Source organism: Mesoplodon mirus (assembly GCF_964341445.2).
Source record: "Mesoplodon mirus genome assembly, chromosome: 3".
NCBI lineage: Eukaryota > Metazoa > Chordata > Mammalia > Artiodactyla > Ziphiidae > Mesoplodon > Mesoplodon mirus.
In genome coordinates this window covers 157,333,653-157,360,147 of record NC_138978.1, presented here as the reverse complement: position 1 = coordinate 157,360,147, position 26,495 = coordinate 157,333,653, and the positions used below count along the sequence as shown (strand labels likewise).

The following is a 26,495-nucleotide window of genomic DNA, read 5'->3' as shown; positions in this document are numbered from 1 at the left end:
TTTTGTTGAGATTTTTGCATCTGTGTTCAACAGAGATACTGGCCTTTAATTTTCTTTTTTGTGTCATTCTTGTCTGGCTTTGGAATCAGGGTAATGCTGGCCTTGTAAAATGTGTTTGGAAGAGTTTCCCCCTCTTCTGATTTTTGGAAGAATTTGAGAAGGATTGGTGTTTATTTTTCTTTGAATGTTTGGTAGAATTCACCAGTGAGCTGTCTGGTCCTGGGCTTTTGTTTGTTGGGAGGTTTCTGATTACTAATTCAATCTCTTTGCTGGTAATTAGTCTGTTAAGATTTTCTATTTCATCATGATTCAGTCTTGATAGGTTGTATGTTACCAGGAATTTATCCATTTCTTCTAGGTTGCCCAGTGCATTGGCATATAATTGTTTGTAATTGTCTTTTATGATCCTCTGTAGTTGCATGATACCAGTTGTAATATTTCCCCTTTCATTTCTGATTTTATTTATTTGAGTCCTCACACTTTTTTCTTAGTGAGTCTACCTAAATATTTATCAATTTTATTTTTTTGTTTCAAAGAACCAACTCTTAGTTTAATTGATCTTTTCTATATTCTTTTAAGTCTTTATTTCATTTATTTCTGCTCTAATCTTTGTTATTTCCTTCCTTCTACTAACTTTGGGCTTTGTTGTTTTTGTAATGCCTTGAGTTGTAAAGTTAGCTTGTTTGTTTGAAATTTTTCTTGTTTCTTGAGGTGGCATTTATTGCTATGAACTTCCCTCTTAAAGCTGCTTTTGCTGTAACCCGTAAATTTTGGTATGTTACATTTCCATTTTCATTCTTTTTAAGGCATTTTTTGATTTCATTTTTGATTTCTTCTTTGACCCATTGGTTGTTTATTAGCATGTTGTTTTATCTCCACATATTTGTGAATTTTCCAGTTTTCTTCAAGTATTTAATTTCTAGTTTCATACCATTGATATGATTTCAATCCTCTTAAATCCCTTAAGACTTGTTTTGTGACCTAACATGTGATCTGTTTTGGAAAATGTTCTATGTGTACTTGAGAAGGAAGTGTATTCTGTTGCGTTTGGATGGTATGTTTTGTAGATATCTGTTAATTTCATCTGGTCTAACATGTCATTTTTTTTTTTTTTTTTTTTTTCTTTTTGCGGTATGCGGGCCTCTCACTGTTGTGGCCTCTCCCGTTGCAGAGCACAGGCTCCGGATGCGCAGGCCCAGCGGCCATGGCTCACGGGCCCAGCCGCTCCGCGGCATATGGGATCCTCCCAGACCGGGGCACGAACCCGTATCCCCTGCATTGGCAGGCGGACTCTCAACCACTGCGCCACCAGGGAGGCCCTAACATGTCATTTAAGGCTGATGTTTCCTTATTGATTTTTGTCTCAAAAATCTACCCATTGATGTAAGCAAGCTTCTAAAGTTCTCTACAGTTATTGTATTTACAAATGTTACAGCTTCTTCTTGGATTGGCCCCTTTATCATTATGTAACACCCTTTTTTGTCTCTTATTACAGTCTTTGTTTTAAGGTTTATTTTGTCTGATAAAAGTATAGATATTCCAGCTTTCTTTTGGTGTCCATTTGCATGGACTATCTTTTTTATCCCTTCACTTTTTACCTGTGTAGGTCCTTACAGCTAAAGTGTGTCTCTTGTAGGCAGCATATGGATGAGTCAACTTGTGTCTGTAACAGTCTATTTTAAGTTGATAGCAACTTAAGTTTGTTATCATTCATTGTAATATCATAATATTATGATATATAATTATTATTATATTAGATCAGTGCAGCAGAACGGAGAAACAAGAAATTGTTCATAATGTTATTCAGATTCAGTAAATACTTACTGACAATCTACTGTGTGTTAGAAACTATGCTAGCCAGTTTACACAGGTATTAGCCACACAGGAACACCAAGGAGAGGTATTTTTCCAAGTCTATTTTATACACACAGGCACTGAAGTTTAGAGGTTAAGTAACTTGCCTAGATTCACACCATTAATAGTGTAGAACTGGTATAAAAACTCAAGTCTTAATTTGAAACACAGTGCTCTTCTATTGTGTCTTCAGTGCTATCTTTAGAGGATATCTATGAAAAATTTTAAATAAAACTTTATTTTGAAAGAAGGGAAGATTTGTGCAGTGCTTTCTTTGTTTTGAATGGCAAGAAAAGTATGGTAGCAATTGCTAATTTCTATCTGTAACTGTTTGAAATAGTGAATATGTCTGTAGTTTTCACACATGTAGCAAGTTTAAAACGTTCATGAAGTAATTTTATCAATTATGTCCAAAATGAAGCATTTGTAATTTACTCTCAAATTGTCACCTGAATGCTCGCCTGTTTATTATTTATGTTTATTCAAAGTTTACTTTTTAGGTAGGGGTATATCAACATTCTTAATCTTTTTTTTTTTTTTTTTTTTTTTTTTTTTTTTTTCTTTTTGCGGTATGCGGGCCTCTCACTGTTGTGGCCTCTCCCGTTGCGGAGCACAGGCTCCGGACGCGCAGGCCCAGCGGCCGTGGCTCACGGGCCCAGCCGCTCCGCGGCATATGGGATCCTCCCAGACCGGGGCACGAACCCACATCCCCTGCATCGGCAGGCGGACTCTCAACCACTGCGCCACCAGGGAGGCCCAACATTCTTAATCTTTGTCAAATCCATTGGCAGGCACTTTTATAGTAGTGTTTGGTCAGTTGCTTAGGGGACAAAACCAAACAGCATATTGGTTGTGTTATGTTGGGCTTTGTGGTTTTACAGTTTAGGACGTCCAGTCCTTGTTCGATAGCATGCAACCATTTACATTCTAAAATTTTTCCTCCTATATGTAACCAGTGGTTTAAAAAAGTATTTGGAGGAGACTAAAGAAATTTAATTTCCAGAACAAGGAAATAATGCCATAATCTAATCAATCTGAATTCCTTTGTTTCCACAACAATTAAACATTTAAAAATTATCTTTAGAGAAAAAGAATTTATTTGTGTGTGGTTTGGAGTAAAGAATGTGGGCTTTAGAGTCAGATAGATCCAGGTTGAAATCTGGGCTCTGCTATTCATTTGTAAAATGAAGGTAATAATACCTCATTTGCAGGGCTGTTTTAAGGACTACAGAATAAAATAAATATATGTGTATGCCCAATGCCAGATACAAAGCAGATGGCTATTATTATTTCTTAGTACTTCCAACTCAATTCCTAAAATGTGTGGATTTTGAGAATGTTCAATTGTTTTTTTTTTTTTAATTTTTATTTATTTATTTATTTTTGGCTGCGTTGGGTCTTTGTTGCTGCATGTGGGCTTTCTCTAGTTGTGGCGAGTTGGGGCTACTCTTCGTTGCGGTGCATGGGCTTCTAATTGTGGTGGCTTCTCTTGTTGCAGAGCACCGGCTCTAGGTGCATGGGCTTCAGTAGTTGTGTCACGTGGGCTCAGTAGTTGTGACTCGCGGGCTCTAGAGCACAGGCTCAGTAGTTGTGGCACACGGGCTTAGTTGCTCTGCAGCCTGTGGGATCTTCCCAGACCAAGGCTCGAACCCGTGTCCCCTGCATTGGCAGGCGGATTCTTAGCCACTGCGCCACCAGGGGAGTCTGAGAATGTTCAATTGTTAAGACTAAAAATTAAAGAATTTAGGATTGGACCTCTGATTTGAATGTGGTAGTTTACAATCACATTATTCCGTCCTCTTCCCAGAAATTATCCAAAACAAGAAGGTGAAAGAGAAACAAAAATGTAAAGAACCATTTTTGGTGAAACTAGGAGACTACTAAAACCCCAGATACCCCCCAAAATGAATTTCTACCCAAAGCTATGGACATTGTACAGTAGGATGTGGAAATGGAACAGAATGGAGACAGAATGCAGCTGATGCTTTAGAAGAGGACCATTTTTGAAGAAGGGGGACAAATACTGAGGTGCAATGCTTGACCTCTGTTTTTATAACAGTGCACATGGGGTGAACCAGCAGATAGCAAGGGCTTTCTCAGACCCTTTGGTTTGGTTTGGTTCTCAGCAGTGAAGATGGGTTAATCATAAGAAAATACAGGGAATAGTTCAGCAAACAGGCAGTTTCTGTTGCAGTGGAGAAAAGAATGCTGAGTTAAGAAAACTGCCACAGCTGCCATGTCCATTGGCTGAGGAAATGTAAAGAGCAAATAAATATACAAACAAAATCCTTTATCAGGAGAAAAAGTGCTTTTATCCTGGAACATGTCCCTGGTTCCTTCCTCACATGAATCTCCAGCAAACAGCTGGTACAGAAAAAAAAGTACCAATGTTACTACTATGATACAAAAAAGAACCAGCCCAAGATTTTTTTAAAGAAAATCACAAGGAAAATATGAGGACATGAAGAGGAAAACCAAAAGCTAGGTAAGGAAAGATCATGAGAAAACAAAACAAAACAAAACAATGTAGCCATGAAAGAGACAAAAATTATTCTTGAACATTGTGCCATAAATTTAAAAATAAAGCAAAACAAAATCTTAAAGAAATAAATGTCTCTCTGTAGGGTTGGTGCTACTGAAAAATACAAGAACTCAGAAAAGAGATGGTAGGTGAATAGCGAGGAGGCTCAAGAAAGAAATAGAAGAGTGAAATAAAACCATCACAGAAATAAAGGTAAAGTTGGCAGGAAAATAAGAAATAACGCTGCTGAAACATAGCAAAAATCTAGAGGATGAATGTGAGAAAAGTGAGCAGGAGGAAACAAATATAAAAAATTCAAAAAGATTAGAGATAAAATGATAGCTATAGAATACAGGCAAAGGAAGTCAATCATGCATATTACTGGAGTTGCTAATAAATAAAACAAATTATGTGACAAAATAAAAGATAAAAATTAAATGAACTTCCATAAATTAAAAAAGACTTGCATTTACATGTTAAAAAACATATCAAGCCCAATGGAAGTTGCCCCAGAGCCATCCATGTAAAAACATCCACATTAAATTGCTTAACATTGAAGATAGTGAAAGAATCCTTTGGGTGGCCAAGAAAAAAGTCACTTGTAGAAGGAAAAGATTAATGTGACCTTAAGCTGTTCTATAACACGTTCAGTGCTAGGGAGTGGAGCAGCATCTACAGAATCTTCAGATAAAGAGTGTGACTCAGGAATTTTATAGCCAGCAAAAATGTTGTTAAAGTACAAAAGCAATAGTAAACTATTTTGAACATGCACAACTCAGGGAATATTGTTTCCATGAAATGTCTTCAGGAATTTTTAAGATGTCTGAAAAAACTACAGCAAAAGTACTAGCCAGGAGCACTAGATCCACGTAACTCTTTAACAGTAGAGCAAATATGGGGATTAGAGCAACAAAATAGACTATAATGTTAGTTGTGCTGACAGTAGAAATAATAAACCTTACAAAAGTGGGACAGTAGAGAGAAAGAGAATGGCAGGTAAAATAAGTATGTTTATTTCAAATGCACATTAAAAGCAAGCTAAGGTCATGATCTAGACGATATAAGTCAAGTTTTACTTTAAGTCAAATTAACCTAAAATGAAATAAAAAGAGCACTCTATAATGTTAAACAAGATAAAATAATACTTTATAAAGGGTTGAAGCATTCATAGTGAAGATATAACAGTGAAATATATCTGTGTACCATTCATAAAACAAAGTAATGTTAAGGGAAGAAATATAAGCAATTTAGAATGAGGAGCCTTGATTTTCTTCCATAGTTCATGACAGACCAAGTGGCCCAAACTATGTAAATCTATAAGACCTAGTTAATATAATTAATAAGATGGATCTAATTGATGTACAAAACTATGTTTCCTTAAAACAGAGAATATATCTTCTTCCCAAGTGAGCATGGAATGTTAACAAAAACAAAACATTTGCAGTACTACAAGGAAAATTGCACTAATAATAATACAATAAAACTAGAAATTAATAAGAGAATAAAATTTAAAACAATTCATCAGATTAGAAAATCTTTCTCTCAAAGTCATGTCAAAAAGGAAATCCAAACTAAAATTGTTAAAATATAGAAAATAAATATAATAAAAATACAGCCTATCAGTATCTATGATATGTAGATAAATAACTCCCAGAAGAAAAAGTATACATTTGCTACTTTGAGTAGTAAGTTAGGAAGCTGGAAGAAAACAACAAAATCAGTCTATGCAAAGTAAAATGATATAATTAAAAAACGTAAAAGCAGAAATAAATGAATTAGATAAGAGATGAATAGAAGTACATTTTCTCTGGGAAAACTAAAATATTAGCTAATGAAATTACAAAAAATGTAGAGGGCAATAATACATAATGTAAGAAAGGATAAAAGGGAAAATACCTCAAAATGCAGCAAATTTAAGCCTTAAGAGATTTTGTTTTCTAAACTCTAGATGAGTAATTTGAAAAACTGCATCAAGTGGTTAAAGTGGTTAAATTATCTCAAGAGAGATAATTTATTAAAAGACTCCAAAAAATGTAGAAAATAAAGACAGACATATTAAGTTGGGGGTGGTTCTGACAATTGTGGTTCAGACAGTTTGGTTCTGGACATGAAGCAAAAGATTAATGGAAAGAAATGTAGAATACATACATGAATTGTAGTGGCATGTAATATCAGTAGGTAAAAATTGATTTTTCAATAAATAATGATGAGCCAACAGGGTAGCCATCTGGAAGAGAAGTGGATCCATACTTCATAGCTTACACCAGCAGAAACTTCAAATGGACCATAGATGTAAATCTAAAACATAAGCCTTAAAAGTACTAGAAGACATCATGGGAGAACTCTATATAACTTCAGCATGAAGAAAGTTTTCCCAACTATGATAAAAACCAAGAACCACAGGGAAAAGAGTAATAAATTTTATTACTACATAAAAAAAAACTATTTCTACATGACCAAAATTGCCACAAGAGACATCAAAGTAGAAAAAACTTTTCGCAACTCATGTCACAGACAAAACCTAATTTACTTAATATAAACACCTTTCACAGATTGACACAAAAAGAGCAACAGCCCAGTATAAAAATGGACAAAGATTACGGACATTCGTTTTGCACAAAGGAAATGAAAGAGGTCTTCCTTGATGCTGTACTATTAAGCAGCCCCTCTGCCCATTATTTGTCCCATAGCCTGTTTATTTCCATCACAACACTTATTCCAACCTGTTGCTATTTTTTTTTCTCTTTGCTCGTTTACTTGTTTTATTGTCCATTTTCTCTCTCATACTGTGAAATCCATGGGGAAGGAGATCACGTCTGTGTCCTCCACAGTTGGTTCCCTTGCACTAAGAACAGTGCACTTTACAATTCTGTTCTATGCTAGTCTGTTGTATTCCATCTCAGAAATATGCCTTCTAAACTTTCTTCCTTATTACCTGTGCCAAACATATTCAACTTTTTTACAGTAAACTTGATAGGTGAGTTGAGATTTGCAGAATTAAAACATCACAAATTCACAAAGCAATTGGGCTGCAATGTGAACTGTTTTATCAGGCTTCCGGTGGTCAGCTTCAGGCATGGGGTATGATTACCTAGTAGGGACTGAAAGATGATTTATTGAATTAAAATGTTTTAGAAGAAGAGTGTTTGCCAGAAGAGAGCTTAAATTTTTGTCCATTTATTCTTTGGCAGAGTGTATGCTTTATTAATAACTTCTTTAGAGTCTTGAATTCAATTTCAATTTCTTTGAATTTTCTTTGCTTAATTCATCCACCTAACTTTATTGCTTTAATTATCATGATGAAATTCATAGGCACCATTAGGGATAATATATGAATGACATAATTTCTATTAATGTTCACTATTTCTCTAATTTTTAGGATTAAATGCCATAGTTGTTTTAAGAGATTTTTGTAATGCTTAGTACTTTTTTCTTAAATATTTTTCAGATAGCCATACTGTTTTCTGATTTTCTAGATATCACACTTTCCATTGCCTCTTCTAAATTTGGTCATTTATGATCTGTTTCTATTGTGGGCATTTACTTATTATATACACATGCATATATACACACATATGTTTATATTTTCTCTGTTTTGCAAATTAAATTACAGATTTTTGAGGATCCTGCAATTTATAGTGACTTTTAAAGTAATACTTGTATATATTGTTCAAAATTGTTGTCTAAGTATTTCTGTAACTTTACCATCATCACACAGTGAAGGTCACTGTCCAAATGATGGAGATTCAAAATGTCACAGTTGCTGTCATCAGAGCAGTTATAATCTAGCTATGGAGACTGAATATGGAGTTAAATGAATCTATTGATGCATGGAAAATTATTCCAAACCTTAGTGTTGTAACATAACAAACAATTATTAAATCATACTTTTTGGGAGTCAGGAATCCCAGTAAAACGTAGCTGGGTCCTCTGATTCAGGCTCTCCCACAAGTCTACAATTAAGGCACTAACTGAGTGTGTGGTCATTGCATGGCTTGACTGGAGAAGGTCCACTTTGTTACTCACATGGCTGTTGTCAGGATTGAGTTACTTGCTGGCTGTTGGCCAGAGGATGCCCTCTGTCCTTGCCACGTGAACCTCTCCGTAGGATAATAGGGTAGCTCATATGGGTAATTTCCATCAGAGAGCAAGAGAGTACATGCAAGACAGAAGCCATAGTCTCTTTGCAACCTAATCCCAGTGGTGGGTGACATCCCATCACTTTTGCCCCGTTCTCTTCATTAGAAGCAAGTTATTAGGTTCAGCCCATTCTTAAGGAGAGGAGATTACACAAGAGTGTGAGTATCAGGTGGTGGGGGTCATTGGAGGCCATTTTAGAGGACATTTACCACATTGGGTAAATACTTAACAGTTGAGATATGTCATTAAAAGAATTCAGAGGAGTGACCTCTAAGGATTGAAACACTCAGGAATTTGTTCCAAAAAAGTTGGGACCTGAATTAAATCTTAAAGAAAAGTTTGATAAGGGAGAGAACAGTCTCTTATATAGAAAAAATATAAACAAAGGTGTAGAGGTGGACATTTTTCTATATTACTTTGGGAAGAGTGAATAGAAAATAGAACTTGACAGTAGTATTTTCTTATAACATATTTTTTTTTAACATATTAATTAGCAACCCTAAATCAGATACCTGTTTTCTCTTTTTGATGAATGCTGTTCTTATCTCCATCCTGTTTGGGTATTAATATTTTTAAGTATCAGAGAAGTAGAAATTAAAGATCAAACATATTTTGAAATGCTTGATCATGTAACTTTAGATTCTGAGATCTGATTTAATGACAAGTATGAGAAATGTTGTTTTGTTATCTCCAAAGGCCAGAAAGAGTTTTATTTGTCTAAAAGTTTGACATTTTTCATCTGATGCAAGGTAAAAAGAAGATTTTTTTAGGAGGCATGGCTTAATAAGAATGTACCTTACTTAAAAAAAAAAAAAACACACCTTACTTAACTAATGCAGTTTAAGTTGGAAATTCAAATTCATTAAATCATCTTAAGCAGTGATAAGCACAAAAAAGTATTATGTTTTTCTAAACTCCAAGACTGAACTTGTTCCTTATATTATAGTAGATTTTTATTTAACCAATCATAGTACCTAGCATAATGTATTTACATTGTCATGGAAGTTACTGGCAGTAGCAGCGGTGGCAGTAGCAGAGTTAGTGTGTTTAATCCATTCCAAGCGTTGCATCATGCATGCTATCCTGATTAAACTCTCACGACAACCCAGTGGTGTAGCTATGATTATTTTCCCCACTTTATAGATGGGGAAACTGAAAGTCATTGAGATTTAGGAACTGGATAAAAATTAAAAACAAAACAAAAAAACTATTATGTGGCAGAGCCTTGCTTCTAACCCAAGTAGTTTTGATTCCAGTGCCTGAGCTCTTAAGAAAGACAACGACTGACTCTTAGGTCAAACATTTAGTAAATGAGGGCCATGTGAATGGACAGTTTCCCAAATCCAATGTCACTTTTTATCTAGACTATGTAGATTTTCTGGTGGCGTCTGGATCAGCACCCATCTAAACACTATTATTAATCAGTTTGGTTGGGAATTTCACTTGGCCAAATCTCCCTCTCAGTGTCTCTGCTAATTTCTATTAATGGATGTCTGTAAAACATATTAATTATTTTGGTTTGAGTAATGTAGTACAAAAAGGAAACAACTCCTGCCTTTTGCAGTTCAAGTTTTAAAGAGAAGGCTTGATATAATTGGTTAGTAGGAATGTTCTTCAGAGTAAAATAGAGAAGCATGGGAGCTTGAAGCAGAGGTATTGAAACCCTGAATGGTAAGAAAGGACTGATCACTGTGATACAAGAGAAATGCCACAGAGTGTCTCTTGTCCTTGACTTGGATATGTGCCACAGCCTCTTGGTATCTGTGGGGACATCCCTCTCCTTGCTAATGCAGTAGTGCACTGGTGATGTGGGAGGAGAAGTGAGATGGCTCCTATGTGGATACTTTCCTCTTACCAGGTATGGGCACGATGCACGGGTTTGTCTTGAGTTGAAAATGCCTTTGGAGTCTATTCACAATGGCACATAGTAAATTAACTTCATTACCTTAGACTATAGTAACTTCCAAATCTGGGATGCTTTTAATTACCAACTAAGATGAATACTCTGAACTTCTTCCCAGTAGGAGAGGTATTTAAATTTAAAATGCATATTCACAGTGATGATTTGGTTTCATGTTCAATATTTACAAGTATACTGGGTATTTCCTATTTCCCATACTTTTTCTATGAAGAGAAAAAAAGCAAAACAGAAGACACATGTGTATATGAATAAACACATGTCATTGCAAGAGTGTGTAGAGAAAAAACTCAGTAGTAAGCAGAAGAGAAACAAAATGTGACTGTGATTAAACTTCCATGTTACAAGTGTGGAGAGTGTTATATTTCATCCAATCAAAAGGAATTCTTTGTATATTCAGTAAAGACTAACAGTAGGAAGATGACATTGTCAAGAGTTGGGCGTTTGAAAGAAAGCTGGAAGCTGGAAGTGAGAAGATTAGAAAAGAATACCATATCCAGGGCTTCCCTGGTGGCGCAGTGGTTGAGAGTCCGCCTGCCGGTGCAGGGGACACGGGTTCGTGCCCCGATCCCGGAAGGTCCCACGTGCCGCGGAGCGGCTGGGCCCGCGAGCCATGGCCGCGGAGCCTGTGTGTCCGGAGCCTGTGCTCCGCAACGGGAGAGGCCACAGCAGTGAGAGGCCCGCGTACAGCAAAAAAAAAAAAAAAAAAAAAAAAAAAAAAAAGAATACCATATCCTGACAATGACTGTTCTGGTTAGATTCTAAATAGTTAAGATATTTCGCCTCACAACATTAACAGATAATGTCTCAAATCAATGCTTGTTATGTTGCCCAATGCTGAAAAATATTTTTGCCTCTTTTTTCCAGTGACCAATTTAAACCATTTAAGAACCACAGTCAGCCAGAATTTATGAGCAAAACCTCATACTTGTCTGTGATCAAGTGAAATTCTTCTCTCTCTCCTTAACTTACAAGTACAAATAATTTGAAAAATTTGAAGAAAGAAAAAAAGTAATCATCACTCCACTTATTCCAAGAATCAATTTTTACTGTGGTGTGACCTTTCAGAATTTGTTTTTATGCGTATATGTCTTTGTAGATAGTTGCAATCAAGGTACGTATAATTCTATGTTTTGCTTTTTAATGTTGTAAGATAAACATTCACTTGTGTTTCTACATGGAACAGTAGTTTAATTGCTGCCTAATATTATTTAGAGAATCATGTTTATAATCATTTCTCTATTTTTAAATTATTGATATCCTAGTAATATCAGTATCTATTTTCAGCAGATTATAGCAAAGTGGGAAATGACTTTATCACAACATACTTTTAAGACTTATCATACCTATAATCATATCATACACATAACTACAGTGAATTTCACAAAAGTTACAACCACTTATAATCTTAACAACAGTACCAGTATTGCAGGTTTATTATGATACTGGTTTGAGTGATAATATTAAACAAAATCATTTTCTTTCTTGTAAGATACTTCAAATTTGCTGCAGTTTACTCTCTTTTGCTGTAACTAAATATGAGCATTTGTTTCTGGTCTTTTTTTTTGTTGTTGTTATCCTTTAAATGAATTTTCCTTTCATTTAGTGATTGGTACTTTATTATTTTTTTTTTGTAAAAATTTGATCTCTTCAGATAGTATAGATTTTAATTTATTTTAATTGATGACATAAATGTTGGAAAATCTGGCTTTATATCCTTTTTAGATTTTAATTTTTACTTGATTTTTATATATTCATATCTGTCAGTATTTCCCCTTGTGATTTCTTCTATTGCTTTGAAAAGGAGAATGTTATTTTTCTATATATATCTGATATATATTCTAATTTAGATTCAGTTGAAATAATTACAATGGTTATATTGAACCATTTAACCCTTTGGAGCTTATTTTTACTAGATACTATAAAATATGAATTAGAGATAAATATTTTTAAAAGAAATAATCTTACTTTATGCATCTTGTCTTCAGATGCTAGTTTATACATAATTATTAATTCTTTTCTACTTATTACATATTTATTTGTATGTCAACACTTCTATCCTCTTAGTTATTCATGCTTATGATGTCCTGTTTATAGTTTTTTTGGCCAGTTTTCATTGATATGATTGCCCATGTGCTGTTCAGAATAAATTTAAGAATGTTGTTGCTAAGTATTCTAAAACATAAGCAAAAAAATATTCTTTTTGAGATTTTTAATGTATTAAATCCATAAATTAACTTGGCAGAATAACATTTTAATATTTAGCTTTCTTTTATATAACCGTGGTCTTTTTTCATTTAAAAAATCCTTTATGTTTTTCAATAAGGAGTACTATTTAATTCAATGTCATGATAAACCTGGAACATCCATCCTGTTGCTGGGATTATGAATGAATGGTTCCTTCTTCAACCTTCCCAAATCTGACTTGTGTATCTCTTCTGGAAAGCTGGAGGCACCATCTGGTATCAGCCATGAAATACAAATTGTATAATTTGGGTAAATCTACATAATAGTCAAATGCTCTGATATTTGCGTCTAATATTGACATTGCACAAAATAAAGATGGATGGTAAAGTTTGCGTAACGGTTTAAGCTAGGCTACAGAGGGTTACAAGGAGGAAGAGAATATCCTCCTGGCATGGCACTTGCAAAGGGAGCGCCCCTGGGTAGCAGGATACCTGTGGTTCAAGTGCACACCCACACTGGCCCCTCTGGTCCCTGAGGTCCCACCTAGGGATGAAGGCTGTCAGATTCCCCCTCCTGCCATTGGGACCCAAGCACTGTGCTCAAGCTGGAAACGGTCTGGTGAAGTTGAGCCAGATATCTCCTCTGTCTCTGGCCCCATTGCCTCAACTCTTGGCAGACAGATGACCACCAGAGATCTTTAAACCGTGGTGCTGGGAAGTGCCTGGCATATGGATTGGGAGTTCATTAAAAGGCTTATCCCAGCTGAGAGGCTAAGACTTGGCCTCTAACCTTGGCCAGCACTTGAGTGCCCTCATCCTAACCCTCCCCATCCTCACATCCAGGTCCTCACTGGGGCAGATGGCAGAAGCAGGGACTGGGGTGCTGGGTATGGCTGGGGACATATGGGGATGGGTGAACAGGTGGCTGAGAACCTGTCCCCAGAAGGTGATAGGGGCAGGACCATGTATGAGATGAGGCTACAAACTTGGAGTACATGTTAACATCTTCCCATTGAAGTTTGCTTTATGAAACATAAATTCAGACATAAAATTATTTCAAGACAGTGACTGCAAAGCATTAAACTCCAAAGCAGGGGTTCTTTTGAGAGTAGGGCCTGGTACAACTGTACCGGTCACAAGTCCATTCAGCCACCTCTTTGTTTATAAGATACACCCAGATACTTCTGACTCTCTTATATTCAAGACCCTACTCTTTAAATGTATTTGCTTTCTCCTGCCTATTTGAACCAAGCTTAAGGATAGAGTGCCTGTTTGTTGAATGAATGAATGAATGCAAGTATTTAGGGAAAAGCATACACATATTATAACATATATACAGACACATGCAAAGCATCTATATTTTGCCATGCCTCTGATTCTCATTGTTTGCAAATAAACTGTTTACTTCGTAAATATGGTTTTGGACCACTGAATTGTATTTTCCCTGAAAACATGATCAAAGGATTGCATGTATTTGTTTAGTTGTGGAAACAGGGCTGAAGTTAAGTGTGTTTTCCTAACGTGGAAATTTCAGCAATATTAATGATTCTTTTCTAAGGATTTGCAAGCATATTTCTCTTTCAAAAACATTTTACTGCTCCTTTTGTAGTTTTTCTTTTCTTTATCCCCCCCGATGTTTACTTTTATTTGGAAGACTATTAATGCTAAAGAATTGTCTAAGAAAACAATTAAAACTTTGAAATGAATTCTAATATTTTTCATTTTAAAGTTTAAAACACAGTCTCCTATAAGAATATCATATCTAAATTTAGAAATGTTCTGGAAGATAGTATTAATTTTCTTCTTGTTTGCTTTCAGAGTATCTTGATCACATTGGAAAGCTTGTTAGTTAAATTTTATTAAATAGCATGACTTAAAATATTATATGTTTTATTATTTGAGTATATCTTGTCAATGCTTGGATATATTTTGATGTTAAAATGCCATTTTAGTGTATGGTGTTAGGTAGTGTTCTAATTTCTTTTACATGTAGCTGTCCAGTTTTCCCAGCACCACTTATTGAAGAGGCTGTCTTTTCTCCATTGTATGTTCTTGCCTCCTTTGTCGTAAATTAGGTGCCCATATGTGCAGGGGTTTATCTCTGGGCAGTCAATCCTGTACCACTGATCTGTATTTCTGTTTTTGTGCCAGTACCATACTGTCTTGATTACTGTAGCTTTGTGGTATAGTTTGAAGTCTGGGAGTCTGATTCCTCCAACTCTGTTTTTCTTTCTCAAGATTGCTGTGGCTGTTTGGGGTCTTTTGTGTTTCCATATGAACTGTAAGATTTTTTGTTCTAATTCTGTGAAGAATGCCATTGATAGTTTGATAGGGATTGCATTAAATCTGTAGATTGCTTTGGGCAGTATAGTCATTTTCACAATATTGATTCTTCCAATCCAAGAACATGGTATATTTCTCCATCTGTTTATGTCATCTTTGATTTCTTTCATCAGTGTTTTATAGTTTTCTGAGTACAAGTCTTTCGCCTCCTTAGGCAGGTTTATTCCTAGGTATTTTATTCTTTTTTGTTGCAGTGGTGAATGGGAGTGTTTCCTTAATTTCTCTTTCTGATTTTTCGTTGTTGGTGTATAGGAATGTTAGAGATTTCTGTACATTAATTTTGTATGCTGCAACCTTACCAGATTCATTGATTAGTTCTAGTAGTTTTCTGGTGGCATCTTCAGGATTTTCTATGTATAGTATCATGTCACCTGCAAACAGTGACAGTTTTACTTCTTTTCCAATTTGTATTCCATTTATTTCTTTTTCTTCTCTGATTGTCATGGCTAGGACTTACAAAACTATGTTGAATAATAGTGGCGAGAGTGGACATCCTTGTCTTTTTCCTGATCCTAGTGGAAGTGCTTTCAGTTTTTCACCATTGAGTATGATGCTTGCTGTGGGTTTGTCATTTATGGCCTTTATTACGTTGAGGTAGGTTCCCTTTATGCCCATTTTCTGGAGAGTTTTTATCATAAATGGTGTTGAATTTTGTCGAAAGCTTTTTCTACATCTATTGAGATGATCATATGGTTTTTATTCTTCAATTTGTTAATGTGGTGTGTCACATTGATTGATTTGCTTATACTGAAGAATTCTTGCATCCCTGGTATAAATCCCACTTGATCATGGTGTATGATCCTTTTAATGTGCTGTTGGATTCTGTTTGCTAGTGTTTTGCTCAGGATTTTTGCATCTATGTTCATCAGTGATACTGGTCTATAATTTTCTTTTTTTCTGATATCTTTTTCTGGAGTTTATCTTAAACTCCAAATGGATTAAAGACTTAAATGTAAGACTAGACACAATAAAACTGTTAGAGGAAAACATAGGAAAAACACTCTTTGATGTAAACCACAGCAAAATCTTTTTTGACCCATCTCCTAGAGTAACAGAAATAAAAACAAAAATAAACAAATGGGACTTAATTAAACTTAATAGCTTTTGCCCAGCAGAGGAAACCATAAACAAGACAAAAAGACAACCCTCAGAATGGGAGAAAATATTTGCAAATGAAACAACAAAGGGTTAATCTCCAAAATATACCAACAGCTCATGGAGCTCAATATCAAAGAAAACAAACAATCCAGTTAAAAAATGGGCAGAAGACCTAAATAGACATTTCTCCAAAGAAGACATACAGATGGCCGAGAAGCACATGAAAAGCTGCTCAACATCACTAAATATTAGAGAAATGCAAATCAAAACTACAATGAGGTATTACCTTATGCCAGTCAGAATGGCCATTATCAAAAAAGCTAGAAACAATAAATGCTGGAAAGGGTGTGGTGAAAAGGGAACCCTCTTGCAGTGTTGGTGGGAATGTAAATTGATACAACCACTATGGAAAACAGTATGGAGGTTCCTCAAAAAACTAAAAATAGAAATACCATATGACCCAGCAATACCACCACTGGGCATATACCCTGATAAAACCATAATTCAAAAATAGACATGCACCCCAATGTTCACTGCAGCACTGTTTACAATAGCCAGGACATGGAACCAACCTAAATGTCCATCAACAGACAAATGGATAAAGAAGGTGTGGCACATATATACAATGGAATATTAGTCATAAAAAGAAACAAAATTGAGTTATTTGTAGTGAGGTGGATGGACCTAGGGACGTGAAGTAAGTGAAGTAAGAGTGAAGAGTGAAGAGTGAAGCAAGTCAGAAAGAGAAAAACAAATACCGTATGCTAATACATATATATGGAATCTAAAAAAAAGAATGGTACTGATGAACCTAGTTGCAGGGTAGGAATAAAGAGGTAGACATAGAGAATGGAATTCTTGACATGGGGTGGGAGGGTGAAGCTGGGGTGAAGTGAGAGTAGCATCGACATATATACACTACCGAATGTAAAATAGTTGGCTGGTGGGAAGCAACAACAGAGCACAGGGAGATTGGCTAGGTGCTTTGCAATGACCTAGAGGGGTGGGATAGGGAGGATGGGAGGGAGGCTCAAGAGGGAGGGGATAAGGGGACATGTGTATGCATATCGCTGATTCGCCTTGTTTTGCAACAGAAACTAACACAGTATGGTGAAGCAATTGTACTCCAATAAAGATGTATTTTTAAAAAATTTTGTTATTTTGGAGTTTTCATTTTCAGATCCGTATAATCAGCAATATCTTTGCTCAAAATAAATGTCATTTTTAGTATTACAGGTGAAACTGAGCATCTGAATTTTGTTGGCCATTAAAAATCCCACGGCTGTTGTTGTAAGAATGCTTGCTGGAGCCCTGGCCAAAGTCCAGTCTAAGCAATAACATCCTACTCAGTATACCTCACAGTCCTGTGAGGACTGTCAATTATTAAGGCATTCTTCTTTGCTTCCTCCTCTAAACAGCTGTGAAACATTACTGAATTCATGTTCATGACTTTTTCTATATCCTGTTCAGTCCAAGTGAAATGAGCCTTTCATTATACATATATTATCTGCAGTATTGCTAAGTGCCTACGTTTAAGGTTATACAACTCACTGTTAAATGAATAATCTTTTTGGAAATTAAAGCAGAATGCTGTGTAATCAATATTAGATAACATGCTGTGCATGAATTCATCTTTGACTCAGATTTTATAAAACACACCAAGTACATCACTTCATGTCAAAATAATCATTAAGGGCCTTTAAGTGGTCTTGAAAATTACCTGTTCTAATGTGAGTAGGCATGTACTCAATTAAATGAGGCCTGAAATATACTTGGCATTGGCTCAGCTCAAAGTCAGGAAACAGTTCTGTTTTTGTGGCTTAGATGCAAATCATTTAAAAATGGTGCTGGACAACAACATTTTAATTAAATGAGGAGAGAGAAATCTGGAAAGAGTGTATCGTAGATTAAACTGAAAACAGTGAAAGTAAATATAGTTATTAATCTGATTTTCTGTACCATCCCAAGGCAAGAAACAATTTATTAATTTTCATGTAAACAATATTAATATTTTGAATATGTATATATTTATGTTAGCAACTTTGCATGTAGAAGACATCATTGATTTGTGTAAAATTATTGACTAAGAGTGGAATTTTTACAAAGTGGAATGTGTTGAGATTCAGCTCATGGGAAGGCGTTTTGAATACGCCATATCACGGTGCCTGGAATTTCTTTGCTCTGATGTCACGCTCTGTTAATCCAGTGTTCTCTTCAAGTCCCATACCGCATCTTCTCCCTGATACCTTCACTGTATATTTCCCTAGAGCTTGGGGTTCTTTCTCTGGACACTGAAGAAATTTGCTGTCCCTCTGTATCTATATCACTTGCCCTTCTCTGATGCTAGATTAAACTGTTAAGTTTTTCATACCTTGCTGTTTTTTTAAGTTTTCAACTATATTTAAATTTCCATTATGGCAAGCCCTGTGATTTATATATTTCTTTTGTTCTTTTACAGTGCTTTGCAAATATTGATTAATTTATAATGCAGCTTAGGGGTTTTCATTTTAACTTTTTACATATTTATGTATAACTATAAATATAAAGCCAAGAACTGCATAATTTTTTTCAAAAAAGCAAGGAAATTGTGAACATTGTTATCAGATCATTCACAGACAGTATTGAGACCCCAGCCAGCAGCAGTAAATATTCCTCTTATTATCAAGGAGCCCCTTTGAGTAAAGAAAAACTATAATGATCAGAAATCTGTTAGTAGAAAGGAAAAAGGAAGTGAGGAACTGGATATCGATCTTGCCAAGTGAAGCAGTGAAAGAAAATATTACACTGTGAACTTCTTTCCACTATTTTCTCAAATTCAATCCAGCAACTTGGGTTAAGAGAACAATGGCTGAGATGTTGGAGATAAATCCAACCCATCTGATAAATCCCTAGGAAACATGAAATAACACAATTAATGAGAAGAGGAAAGACTTTTTTAGAGTTTCAGACAGTTATTTTTTTAAATCAAAAGTGGTCTTCTGAAGCATGACATACTCCTTATATTTTTAATAACACGTTACCTTAATGTTCTTTTGCTTTTTAAGATAAGCTGTATGTGGAAAATTGTATCTATTGATTATCTGCATCAAGAACTTGATTAAAGAGCAAAACATTTGGTTAAAAGAGTAAACTGAAGACTTTCTCAGTTGACTAGTCAGTGTCATCATGCTGATCATGTAGCATGGTCTTTAGCTATAGCGTGGAGGCTCCATGGTAAAATGAAAAGAGCACAGAATAAAAGGTCTGAAGGCCTGGGCTTAACCTTTATTCTTTTTTTCCCCTTCTCTCCCTTCTTCCCGTCTTCAAACATTTACTGAGAATCTATTATAGATACACTGAGACAATTCATCTCCTTGGGCTGACAGCCAAGTAAGGGAGACAAAAAAGCAATGGCAGTCACAGTATTATATGGTAGATGCCATCATGTCGCAGGCACACAGTATTGTGGTAGCCTTCAGAGGGACTGGTTGGCTTTGGCTTATCATCCAACCTTCAGTTTTTTGTATAATTATATGTATTTTAACTTCTTCATGAGGTTGTTGTGAGGCTCAAAGGAAGCCACTATATGTTACAAAGTATTGTGAATTGTACTTACAAATATCGATAGTTATAGGTAATAGCAGTAATTTGATAAGGTACAGAGCTGTCATGAAAACTTGATATATAGAATTTAAAAAGAAATTAGTTTTAATAAAGAATGTTTTTGTTTTCTCTAATATAAAATCCTAAATTTTCATTTCCTCTTTGAAATCCCCATGGTTCATTCTGAAAAAAAATTTTTTTCTATGTTAATGAGTACTCCCACACTACCTTTTCCATACTTCTCTTTATGCATTTATTGTATTGTACTGTAATTACATATTAGTTTTATTTTCTCCACTAGATCCATCAGGACTTTGAGGGTAGGGTTCATGTTTGATCATCCTTATGTTACTGGTGGCAACCATATATAGTACATGATCAATGTGTGTTTGTTAAATAGATTAGAGAAGGAATTTTCTAGTGAGGTTTCTTTGTGTTTTTAATTATATCTACTAGGCAAGAGAGATAATTTTCTTTGTTCTATTAAAGATAATATCCAGGCATGTGACACTAAAGAATTCTAGATATTGTGTGCATCGAATTAGGCACTCCAAACATGGCCTGTCTTGCCCATGGTCCAGAGGAAAGAAGAAAGTTAATAGTGATGTAATCATTGACAGAATGGAGATCTTGGAAAAGAGGAAATGTTAGTGAGGTGTGGAGGTTGCTCAGTGTAGAAAATATTTTTAGATATCTTAACCTTTTTCTTCACTACCAAAATCTTTCAAGGTCATTTTCTCTGAACCTCAAGTTTTCTTGTCTGTAGATAAGAGAATTGAACCAAATGATCTTTAATGCCCCATCTAGCTTGAGGATTCTGTTTGGAGATTGATGGTTGAATAAAATAGGATATTATCCCTGCATTCTGTTAAATGTTATTCACCTTCATTCTTCCCATGTCTTTTTTTTTTTTTTTTTTTTAAAGAAGATGTTGGGGGTAGGAGTTTATTTATTAATTTATTTATTTTTGCTGTGTTGGGTCTTCGTTTCTGTGCGAGGGCTTTCTCTAGTTGTGCCAAGCGGGGGCCACTCTTCATCACGGTGCGCGGGCCTCTCACTATCATGGCCTCTCTTGTTGCAGAGCACAGGCTCCAGACGCACAGGCTCAGTATTTGTGGCTCACGGGCCTAGTTGCTCCGCGGCATGTAGGATCCTCCCAGACCAGGGCTCAAACCCGTGTCCCCTGCATTGGCAGGCAGATTCTCAACCACTGCGCCACCAGGGAAGCCCTACCATGTCTTTATAATACAGACATCAAACAACATTAAAGCATATTGAAGAAAAGGCAAAACATTCAAGAAGATAGGACTTGAATCAGGCTTTATAGAATAAGAGGTGTATGGGCAGATGAAAGACATGGGGATGGCCATGGATGTGATGAGGAAGAGCAGTAGCTTCATGCTAAGGGGTGTGATGAAGTTGGAAGATTAGATAAATAGAAGAGAGGACCTGAAATGCCTTGGAGGGTTCCCATTTAATTTTATAAGCAATAGAGGACCATGTTCAGGCAGGAAGAGAAGACAAAGTTGTACCTGTTGAATGTCATCAAAGGCTTGGCAGGGGATGAAACCAACGTGAGAAAAAAGGAAGAGAAGAGGAAATTGCTCATGACACAGGTGGCATAAGGCTCTGTTAAATGAAGAGAAAGACTGGAATGGACACAAGTCCTGAAAGGGAGGAGGGCTGATTTTGCCAAATGGTTATATCATTCAATTCAAAAGAGTTAGAAAAGATGTTTACAACTGGAGGGATGTGGCGACTCAGCGGGCCTTTACCTCTCCTGAGTATTGCTCATAACTGATAGAAGATTTATCTCAGCTGTCTAGTGTGATTTGCAAAAATGTATATTAATGAGCTTCAAGGGATATTTCCTATCTTTGTTGAAAACAGGTGAATATTTGAATCTCTCAATAACTAAATGAAGGCTAATCAGTCCTCCTATTTTAATAGAATCCCTTAATCTTCACTATTGAAGAACAGACATATATCAGGGTTATTTTAAAAATTATTATTATAGGGAATGTTCTGGCATGTCTGTACTTTTTATTTTCATATAATTGATTTTTTTTCTAGTATTCTTTGTATTTCTTTCTACTTCTTGAGTTTTGAATTCTAGAATTACTTCAGTGTTATACCATGTAGGAACATAGAAACTTGGCTTGACAGTGCTGCTGACAATTTATATGTCAGGGTGTAACTGCCTAGCATATTCTTTGCTGTTTTGCATTCCTTTGCAAAGTATGCCTTTGTTTAATCTTAAGGGAGTGGGCTTCTCCGATTTTCCATATACTCAGGACATGACTTTTACACAGCCAGTGACTGTTCTGCTCTGTATAGAATGCAGATGTTTGCATTTTCACACAGTTTCTTCAATTGCCTCTCCATTCCTTTTGCATACTGCAAGGTGTCTAATCTATGGTGAAGGATGGAGACATTTTTTTCATGTAATTTCTAAGAAAAATTACATGCCTTATGACAGGCATATCGTGCTTCCTTTCCAATTTACCTCATTTATTTCTAAAATTCTAAAAGTCTGTTTTTATATCACACTTAGCACATTATAGAAGGCCTGGCTAATTAACTATTAGCCTTTGAAGTCGTAAAGTCCTTTTCTAGCAGTAAGCATTTGAAGCTAGATAATGTCTTATAAAAGCTAAATGTTAAGTATTTTTATAATTTTGTATTGTTATCTTCATTAGATAAAATAGAAAAATTTTCATCCACCCTGGGAATTTAAGGTGATGTGTCTGTACACATGATACTTGGATGAATTTTAATACTATTACTTAAATATATGAATGTTTCCTGGGGGAAATAATTGATACCTGTAAAGGCCAGTTTCTGCTTGTCTATTTTAAAGGTTGATTTTCTGTTTTTAGAAAATGGTCTTGGCACATTAAAATGTTTATTATAAACCTGCTGTATATATCTATATCTATATATTTATATCTGTCTCACTGTCATTCTATCAATCAATCAATTTAACCCACACTGGTATCTGGGCTCTTTCTCTTCACCTGACTTAGATCTTGGTTTTCCAAGGAATGCAGTGGTCCCCTCACCTGTTTCCACTTGAAACAATGGTTTGTGCAGTACATTAAGGCAGTTATGAGGGTGTCAGTGACCCCAAAGATAATTATGGTGGTCAAAGCCAGCTTAGGAGAATGGTGATAGTGATGGACAGCAACACCAGCCATGGTGAAGGAAGTGATAGGGACTGTTTTCTGAACTTTTAATATCCTCATATCTGTGCTTCTACAAGTTCTTAAAAACCCTGTGGGATAGACAGGGAAGGGTCATTTGTTTTCTTTTTGTTTAGTATTAAATTTTTTATTTGCAGACAAATTTACAATTTATAGTTGAGAAAGAAGAATTAAAAGATGAATAAGTGATTCATTTAGACTTCAACAACAAAGTAGGTGCCCAATTAATATCACTGACTGGTGAGAGTAAAAAGAGACTGAAACTGGGGTCTCCTGACTCTTTGTCCTATGACATTTTTGACTATCTCTTTGCATTTTCTAAGGCTAAAAATCCACTTTTTAAGGTATGCATAATTTACAGCAAATTTTAAGGTATTCTTTGGTTGCTATAAATTGAGAAGTGGTCTTTGTTGTTTTGCTGACTATTTCTAATTGTTAAATAACCATGTAGTACATAGTGAAAAGATACTTGCAGACATAGTACATTAAAGTCTTTAACACTATTGATCACTATTTTTGACCTATGTCATTTTTATCTCCACAGAAATTGGCCCAGTAACAGTTACCACAGATCCCAAGAAATTTCAGTATGAACTCAGAGAACTCTATGTTCAGGTGAGTTCTTGCATTCAATTTTATTTCTCTTAAGGGAAAGGAAAATCATGAACTTTTGGCTGATTTTCTTTAGTTTTAAGTCTGAAAGCAGTGGTTACTGGTTTTTAAATTCTAATACCACTTTTTCTGACTTGATTTGAATGATAGATATGGTAGTGGGACAGATTGGGTTCAAAATATCACCTTCATTTATGCATTGTCTATGGCCGCTTCCATGCAACAATGGCAGAATTCCATAGTTGTGACAGACTGGCCCACAAAGCCTGAAGTGTTTACTGTGTGATGCTTTAGAGAAAAAGTTTACTGACTCTTGCTCCAGATGATTCCTTTCCCTGAGAATCATAAGGAGCAGTTAATTCTTTCCCTGTAATAGTAATGGTATAATTACGGTAATTTTGATATTCTTTGCTATAAGTCATCTTTATAAAATTTTTGACTGTAAATATAATTTTTTTAGTAGAGAAGATGAATAATTGGTTTAAATGTTATTCTGAAAACAGGACTTGGAGATAAGGTTGATATGCACCTTCTCCTCATTGCTGCTTTGAGGTCATTATTCCCAAATCCATTAATCCAAAAAGAATTGCTTCTTTGAGGCTGTTTTACTGTCCTACCCTCCATGGATGGTCTCTGCTGCAATCGCCTACAGATCTTTTGGCCACTCCTCATCATTCATTTAAGCTAGTGATACCTGAATCATTGGCTGCCTTTCCCCTCTCGGGCTGCCATCATTCCGGAGCACTTCAGCATTGATGAGAATGACCTGTCAGAACCTTCTCCTCTCAGTTCTTTGACCTGCTATTTGTCTTCAGTGACCTTTTCAGTACTCCACCTCAGTCTTCTATTCTCACACACACCCTCTGGATCTTATGATGACCCCAATCTGTTCCATCTCTCAGATCACTAATTCAAGCAGCTCCACCAAGCTTGTTTTTGCAGCTACTTACACTACAACTACTCCTTCACCCTCATCAAGCACTCTAGTCCATTGACCCCTATCCTGTCTCCCAGGCCATCAGATCTCTCCTTTTTCACTTTCTTCCAGTCTAGCTCAGAGTCCTATCATTTCAAAAACACTCCTTTTTCTTTCTTGTCCATTGCTTTTCTGTTCAAAAGGCAAAACCTCATTCCTGAATGACTGCAGTTATGTCCACCAATGGCCAAGTGCTGTTGAAACCTCACAACATGGCAGGTTGCTTCCACTGTAAATACATGACCACCTATTTTCACTGGACTCTTAATACTTCCATGATCCTACTATGTTTCTTTGGTCAATTAAATCTCCCATTCCTCTCAATGACAGTTGCAAATCTTATCTGTTCTTCTTAAACCTCTATCCCATTACCCTTTTACTACTGGCTATTTCAACTAATGATCTAGTCTGAGCAAGCTGTCTCACTTACTGTTTCACACACAGGCATCTATAAATGGAAGTCCTCTGCTTCCTCATCCCTAGCATGTAATCCACCTACATCTGGTATCCATCCTATCCTCATTCTCTACTTAATCACAACTCCTTGGCTTTCTCAGGATCTTAACCTATCAAACTTTTTTTCAACTGCTTAAGTGTTCCCATTTACTTTTAAATATGTTTCAGTCTCCCCCCAAAACAAATGCATCCCAACAAATGAAAACATTATAAGCAAAACAAAATAAACAACAAATCTCTGTTTTTCTCAAATCCTCTTACAAATAACTTATCTCTCTCAGTTCCTTCAGTGTCAAGAATATTGTCTGTATTGACTGCCATCTTTTCTTCACATCCCTTCCCCATCTGCTCCTCAGTCTGTTTCCGTCTAGTTGCCACACTCCTGCCCTGTCAAAGTAGCTCTAGTTGGTGATACATGATTTGTATTTTGCTAAATGCAGTGGTAGCATTTCACTTGTCAGCATATTAGATTAACATCTTTGTAATTCTCGGCAATACTGGCCTCTCCTTTCTTCTTGAGACGTTCTCTTCCCTTACGTATGCTCTCATTTTGTTTCCCACTTTTCCTCAGCTTCCTAGGCAGCTCATTTCTGTCCAATTGGCCATTAAATGTTTAGGATCCTAGAAGGTTTTGAAAGTGGCCCCATTTTTTCTCTCATTTTTATATCTTCTCTTTAGGAGAAATCATCCATACCCACATAAATATGTTTCTAGCTTAGGCCTCTCCTCTGAGAAATAGACCCTTATGTCAGGCTCTTAGATGTCACAGTGGCCCTCCAAAGTGAAACTCACAAATGTTCTCTTTCCACTGCCCCATATCTGGTCCTAAATCCTTGCTCTTTGTTCTGTGTTTGTTATCTTTGTGAATGATGCCTACAATATTTTGGTTATACTACCAAAGATCTGAGTTATCCTTACTATATCCAGTCCTTGCCTCTCCCCCACCCCCTCCAATATACAAACCATGAATCAAGTCTTGGTTTTTAACTTTCTAAATAATTTTTATATCAATTGACTTTTCTCCTTTTCTGTTGGCACTGTCCTAGTCCCAGTTACTGTATCTTTAGGCTAAATTAATGCAAAAAAGCTTCTAAGTGATTTTCCTGCATTTACTCTTCTTTTTAATTTTCCAGGCCTTTCTCTACTCTGACAGACAGACAAAATAATCTCAAAATACATCTCTGAACATTTCTCCCTAATACCCTGCCCACTCACCTCCTACCCCCATCTCATCAAAGTCTTCCCAAGTTCATGAGTGACCCGAGGCCTGTCAACCTAGAGCCCTACCTAGAGCCGCTCTCTCCCTTGGACCCTGAGCTCTGCCATAAGGGCCTTGCATAGAGCCGCCTCCTGTCTGTATCCCTACCTGTCTCCCCACAGGACCTTTACACATGCTGTTCTCCTTGCATAGGAAGTTCTTGTTCTTCATCCTGCCCTCACGTCCATGCTCCTTTAACCTAGTTTAAAATCCTATATTCAAAATCTCATCTGGAATACCACTTCCTCAGAAAATCCTGCCCTATCCTCCAGGCTTGGTCATATCTCACTGCCTCTCTCCATCACAAACTAGTTGGCATTTCACAGTGAAGAACTATGTCTGATTTAG

At 36.0% G+C, this 26,495-nt stretch overlaps 1 protein-coding gene across 4 annotated transcripts in view; it reads left to right on the top strand.

Annotated features, from left to right (window-relative positions):
* Positions 1-26,495, top strand: part of HMCN1 (hemicentin 1) — a gene marked incomplete at its 5' end in the record, with an annotated part of 518,370 nt that overhangs the window by 86,051 nt on the left and 405,824 nt on the right. For all 4 annotated transcript variants that reach the window (XR_014293546.1, XM_082615777.1, XM_082615778.1 and 1 more), the window contains one exon: positions 23,390-23,460. Coding sequence is in view for 3 of the 4 variants with exons in the window: in XM_082615777.1 (XP_082471903.1) it covers positions 23,390-23,460 (71 nt within the window). The remainder of the gene's footprint in view (positions 1-23,389; positions 23,461-26,495) is intronic.